The sequence below is a fragment of the Camelina sativa genome, chromosome 20, assembly GCF_030686135.1.
Source record: "Camelina sativa cultivar CO46 ecotype springtype chromosome 20, ASM3068613v1".
Classification (NCBI taxonomy): domain Eukaryota; kingdom Viridiplantae; phylum Streptophyta; class Magnoliopsida; order Brassicales; family Brassicaceae; genus Camelina; species Camelina sativa.
The window spans coordinates 16,470,247-16,476,246 of record NC_141899.1 but is presented as its reverse complement, the minus strand read 5'-3'; the positions used below and the strand labels follow the sequence as shown (position 1 = coordinate 16,476,246).

At 34.6% G+C, this 6,000-nt stretch overlaps 1 protein-coding gene and 2 non-coding genes across 3 annotated transcripts; all 3 read left to right on the top strand.

The window, feature by feature from the left end:
- Positions 1 to 149: 149 nt before the first annotated feature.
- TRNAC-GCA (transfer RNA cysteine (anticodon GCA)) lies at positions 150 to 221 on the top strand. Its single transcript has one exon. It is a non-coding gene; the product is annotated as a tRNA-Cys (tRNA).
- Positions 222 to 1,064: 843 nt separating this feature from the next.
- TRNAC-GCA (transfer RNA cysteine (anticodon GCA)) lies at positions 1,065 to 1,136 on the top strand. The gene has a single exon. It is a non-coding gene; the product is annotated as a tRNA-Cys (tRNA).
- A 487-nt stretch (positions 1,137 to 1,623) lies between these two features.
- Positions 1,624 to 4,096, top strand: LOC147918998 (DNA repair protein RAD51 homolog 1-like). Its single transcript, XM_087503518.1, has 9 exons — positions 1,624 to 1,929; positions 2,346 to 2,490; positions 2,580 to 2,690; positions 2,765 to 2,856; positions 2,990 to 3,084; positions 3,165 to 3,278; positions 3,367 to 3,496; positions 3,590 to 3,711; positions 3,791 to 4,096. The coding sequence occupies exons 1-9, from the start codon at positions 1,834 to 1,836 to the stop codon at positions 3,912 to 3,914; spliced, it is 1,029 nt and encodes a 342-aa protein (XP_087359644.1). The 5' UTR covers positions 1,624 to 1,833; the 3' UTR covers positions 3,915 to 4,096.
- Positions 4,097 to 6,000: the final 1,904 nt, after the last annotated feature.

The following is a 6,000-nucleotide window of genomic DNA, read 5'->3' as shown; positions in this document are numbered from 1 at the left end:
AAAAAGAAAACGAAAAGGAGAAGGAGAAGACGTTATGATGAATGAATAGTACAGATTAACATCAATTCAGTTTTATATGGTCATTAATGTAAGACTTTATACCAAACAAATTTAAGACTTTATACTAAATATTCTATCAACGTTCACATGGGTCCATAGCTCAGTGGTAGAGCAATTGACTGCAGATCAATAGGTCACCGGTTCGAACCCGGTTGGGCCCTAGTTTTTTATATATGTTTACCAATATAATTTTTCTTTTATAAGAGTGACTTTGTGTGTCTGTTTTTTTTCTTTCCCTGGAGTAAACTCAAGAGCTTTGGTTTGATACATACTAGCATTTGGCGTCTAGTTGTCAACCAATCTTTAACTTTGAGGTTTTAGCTGGCAATTTGTATTTTTCATCATGTTAAAATGTTGGCAATGTTGTTTGTATGTACCCCATTTAAGGAAATATTGTTTGTATGTACCCCATTTAAGGAAATGTTGTTTTTATGTTAAACAAAATATTGTAGTGTCATGGTTTAATTGGTTCGTAATTCGTAATAATCGTTTTTGGTAATTTGTTTTCTTTTTAACAATAAAAATGTTTGTTAGGTATTTTATTTTTTTAGGGGCAAAGTTTGGAATAATTTATTTTATTTGGTTAATATAAATTTTCCCAATTTGAAAACGAATTGTAGTTTTTCTTCTGACACTTTAAATCCTCCTATGTAGACTACAAACAATTTCTATAATTCGTTTTTGATATAATATAAGTTATTTTGACGGGGAAAAAAGAAAAAATATTCCATTAGTATATACAGTCTAGATGACGATTCATTTTTTATTTCAAAATTTTACTAGATAATTTATCACTTTGAAGTAAAAAAACTAACAATCCATTTACTTTTGCATTTATAATATATTAGAAAATGAAAATGAGTTTTAATTGCCATGGCTTAATTTGTTTGTGTTATGCTTTTGGTAATTTGTATGATTGCTAGATAATTGACCTGACTATGCTAAAACTTACAATAATTAATAAAATAAATCAATTAAAACTTTTGAGTTTATTAAAGCAATATGGGTTCATAGCTCAGTGGTAGAGCAATTGACTGCAGATCAATAGGTCACCGGTTTGAACCCTGTTGGGTCCTTCCTTTTTTCTTTTTCTTTAAGTCTTTCTTTTTTACCAATAATTTGTTTTTACCATACCTTAAATTAGATAATAAATTAGATAACCAATTATATTTTTTTGCTTCAATAAGTGATTACTAAATTATTGGAATTATAGAATAGTAAAATTGTGGTGGTTCTCGGAAATTGAACACGTAAATGTCATTTGGGTGGCGACACATATTGTATTTCCAAAGATTAATTTAACATATTTATATTAAAAATTAATTTAAAATGATATGGAAATATAAAAAAAAATGACACCATTATCATTTAGAATTTTATGCATCTTGTTCAGTATTTTGTCAAATTTAAAATTAATATGGTAATTATTTAATTAAAAATAAGGAGGATTTGTGTTTTGTTAGTAACTTAAAATAGGAATTGATCTAACTTAACTCTAACTGATTAAGTAATGGGCCAAATCCGTTTGGGCTTTTAAGATCCCAATACGAGCATTGGCTAAGAAGAAAAAGCTAATCTAAACGCAATCGAGACTTGTCGAAGAAGCCTTTGTCCCAAATCCCAATCGTCTTGTATAATTTTGGTTGTGGTTGTGGCGCTTCTTTCAATTACTTTTCAGTTTCGCCAGTTCCCTCCACTCGCAATTCTCTCTTATTTTGCTCTCTCGCATTCTCTGGGTTCCCCGAATCTGTTCTGAACTTCCGATTGATAGCGATGACGACAATGGAGCAGCGAAGAAACCAGAACGTTGTCCAAGAACAAGACGACGAAGAGATACAGCACGGCCCTTTCCCCGTCGAACAGCTTCAGGTTTCAATTTCTCAATTTCTTCCAGATTTTATCATTTCTCGTGGAATTTTACCTTCGCGATGCCTTAGCTTCACTAGATCTTGCGTCAATCGAAATGGGTTCGGCTTGAATTCGCTAAAGTTCTCTGCTTTTTTTCCACCCTGTGTTCGTCTTCGCGATGTGAAAAAAATGTGAATATTGAGCGAGAATTGGGTTTCGCTACGATCTGTAGAGAAGAATCTGTTTTAGGGTTCCGATAAAGTTGACTTTTTTGGGGTTTTAGACTCCATTCTGGGTAGCTTCTCTCTTGTTGTGACTCCAATGTCATATAATCACTCAATTCGTTTAATTCGTGTTCATGAAGGAGATGAATTCGGGTTTTTTTTGTTATTTGTGTTATTTGGTATTTCATCTCTTTAATCCTGCAAAAACTTCAGGCGGCAGGTATAGCTTCTGTTGATGTAAAGAAGCTTAGGGATGCTGGTCTCTGTACTGTTGAAGGTGTTGCCTATACTCCAAGGAAGGATCTCTTGCAGATTAAAGGAATCAGTGATGCCAAGGTTGACAAAATCGTAGAAGCAGGTATGTGTTACTAACCTTTTTTGCTTTACTTCTCTTTGATGGTTTTAGAGTTTTTGTGTTTCTTATTGGTGTGTTTTCTTATGTGACAGCTTCAAAGCTGGTTCCTCTTGGTTTCACTAGTGCGACCCAGCTTCATGCCCAAAGACAGGAGATCATTCAGATTACATCTGGATCAAGGGAGCTTGACAAAGTTCTTGAAGGTTGGTTCTGGTTTCCAGTACATCTCAAAACCGCGTTTTGCTATTTTGATCTTACTTTGCCGTATTCTCAACAGGAGGAATTGAAACTGGATCCATCACTGAGTTATATGGTGAGTTCCGCTCTGGAAAGACTCAGTTGTGCCATACGCTGTGTGTAACTTGTCAAGTAAGAGCCCTTTTTTTGAACTTACTTATTTAGCTATTGTTGCTTATTTAGCAGTAATGATCTTGAATTTCTTCTTACACTTTCACAAAACTGAGAAAGATATTCACATTAAGGTTTATGTTTAAATGATTAGCTACCCATGGATCAAGGAGGTGGAGAGGGTAAAGCGATGTACATTGATGCCGAGGGAACATTCAGGCCACAAAGACTCTTACAGATAGCTGACAGGTATGTTTCTTTGTAACATACGTTCATGATGGGGTTCTTGAGACATAATATTCTGGAAATAATCAATTAAAATGTTGCAGGTTTGGATTAAATGGAGCTGATGTACTTGAAAATGTTGCCTATGCAAGAGCGTATAATACTGATCATCAGTCGAGGCTTTTGCTTGAAGCAGCATCAATGATGATTGAAACAAGGTGTGCTAAGTTTATTTTGGTGTTCTGTTATGTTATGTTTACTACGAGAGTGCTAAATGCGAAAGTTGCAATGACCGTTTTGGCACAGGTTTGCTCTCATGATTGTCGATAGTGCTACCGCTCTTTACAGGACAGATTTCTCTGGAAGGGGAGAGCTTTCGGCTCGACAAATGCATCTTGCAAAGTTCTTGAGAAGTCTTCAGAAGTTAGCGGATGAGGTGAACATTCAGTAATACTACTAACTGTTTCCTTTCCAGAATTTCTCTGAGACACCATCCTGAAGTATTCTCTCTTATGTGTAATGGCTCTAGTTTGGTGTGGCTGTTGTTATAACAAACCAAGTAGTTGCGCAAGTAGATGGTTCAGCTCTATTTGCTGGTCCCCAATTTAAGCCAATTGGTGGGAATATCATGGCTCATGCCACCACAACAAGGTCTGTAATGTTTGCAAATTCGATGAATCCTTGTTACTTGTTGTTTAGAGTTCATTGGCAAATTGTGTTTGTTGTACAGGCTGGCGTTGAGGAAAGGAAGAGCAGAGGAGAGAATCTGTAAAGTGATAAGCTCGCCATGCTTGCCAGAAGCGGAGGCTCGATTTCAAATATCTACGGAAGGTGTAACAGATTGCAAGGATTGAAGTATTTTGGTCACACAGTGCCTCGCTTCTCTGTCTTTTGTGTTTTGCAAATCCTTCACTTGTAATAATGTCAAAGAACCATTTTCTGTCGATCATTGTAATACAAGTAGTATTGATAGAGCAAAAGAGCCTTTTGTAAGTAGTTTTCTCGGGTAATGAAACTTACTACCTTTTTTGTTTCACACAGCCTCGCTGATATTACTTTCATTTAAAAAAATTACCGTGTGAACAGTCAATGTTTTTGTCAATAGATTTTTATCAATAATAGAAAAATTCGATTACTCACATTGACAAGATCGTAATCGAATATATAGTTTCCTTTAATATAGTTTAAAAAAATAAATTATAACAGTATTTCATGCAAATTCAAAAAAAGAAAGAAATACCACTAGTCCGAAATACACATTGAAAAAGATCGTAATCGAATATAAAGTTTCCTTTAATATAGATAAACTTGTCATAATTAGTTTATGTCTTTTGACCCCCAACAAAGAAAAATACTTAGGTTCACCCTCCATTCATCCCCTCTTCTCTCAGCCAATCAGAATCTTCCATCTAATATTTTATTTCAAAAATAAATTTAAATTAAATTAAAAAGCAAACCAAATTAAGGAAACAAATTCTGTATACTTTTAATTAAGGAAAGTTAAATATTGGCTTGGTTTAGATTTTTACACTTAGAATAAAATTATGTCGGTTTGGGTTTACAAATGAAGTGGTTAGGGCTTAGATTTTACAATTAAAACGAAATTATATGTCGGTTTGGGTTTACAAATGAGGTGGTTAGGGTTTAGATTTTACAATTAGAACGAAATTATATGTCGGTTTGGGTTCACAAATGAGATAGTTAGGGTTTAGATTTTACAAGTAGAACAAAATAATATGTCGGTTTGGGTTCACAAATGAGATGTTAGGGTTTAGATTTCACAATTAGAACGAAATTATATGTCGGTTTGGGTTCACAAATAAGATGATTAGGGTTTAGATTTTATAAGTAGAACGAAATTATATATGGTTTGGGTTCACAAATGAGATGGTTAGGGTTTAGATTTTATATATGTCGGTTTGGGTTTATTAAAGTGCGGTTTAAGTTTTTTAATTTTATAATAATGTATAAAGATTTTATTGCCTTATTTTATTAGGGGGTGAATGGAGAGGTTCACCCCTAGGGGTGAACCCAAGTATTGTTCCCCAACAAAATGGGCTGGTGTACATTGTGTAGTCTTTTGTCTTGGTCAAAGTCTCAAAGACCCTTGTACAATATTCTTTTTCTCTAGAACATACATGTTCGAAAACAGCGAACACATACATGATACATGCACAAAATCCATGAATCTTAGGCCTTGTTTATCGAGGGGTTCAACCCCTGATTCTTAGTTTTTTATGTCAAAAAATAAAGTAAAAGAAAAGAAAAAATATAAGGGGAGTTGTTATATAGTATCCCCAAATGTGTTTTAAGAGACGCTACGTGTCTGTGTGCTATTGGCTGGACGAGAAACAGAAAACGTGGAAAAAAAAAATTTCTTCCCATTTCTTTTTTTCTCTCTCTCTCTTTCTCTCGCGATTGCGAGATAACGAAGAATTTTTTGTGGAATCATCTGGGTGTGGAGGAAGAGGAGATTGCTGTCAGCTTTGATTGTATGTAGGAGAGGCGATTCGATTATCATCATCTCCACATTCCGAGGGCCGTCATGATGAAACCCTAACAATTCGGTGGTCACCATCTGCGAATTCAGTGAACCAAATCCACAACAACTTTTGCTAAGGAGATGACACTTGGTTTGCTATATTTCTGACACCTATTTTTTTTTGATAATTAACTATAGTTTGAACCCAATTAACTACAAGCCCATAAAACCAAAAAAAAAAATCATCAACATTTTCTTCCTCCCTTCTTTAATCAGAAACAAACTAGGTAGTAACCTATGCTATAACACGGGACAAATATTTCATATAAATTTTAAATTCTTAAAATGACTAAGAATTATATTTACTTTAGAACGGGAATGCACGTCCCGTCCCGTCCTATCTCCACATGTTCCAACCCATCTTCTCTCGTCTCGTCTCGTCTCATCCCATTGTCTCG

Coding starts and splice junctions, on each gene's coding strand:
- LOC147918998 (XM_087503518.1), top strand. CDS start 1,834: ATGACGACAATGGAGCAGCGAAGAAACCAGAACGTTGTCCAAGAACAA. Junction 2,491..2,579: donor TGACAAAATCGTAGAAGCAG/GTATGTGTTACT, acceptor CTTATGTGACAG/CTTCAAAGCTGGTTCCTCTT. Junction 2,857..2,989: donor CGCTGTGTGTAACTTGTCAA/GTAAGAGCCCTT, acceptor TTAAATGATTAG/CTACCCATGGATCAAGGAGG.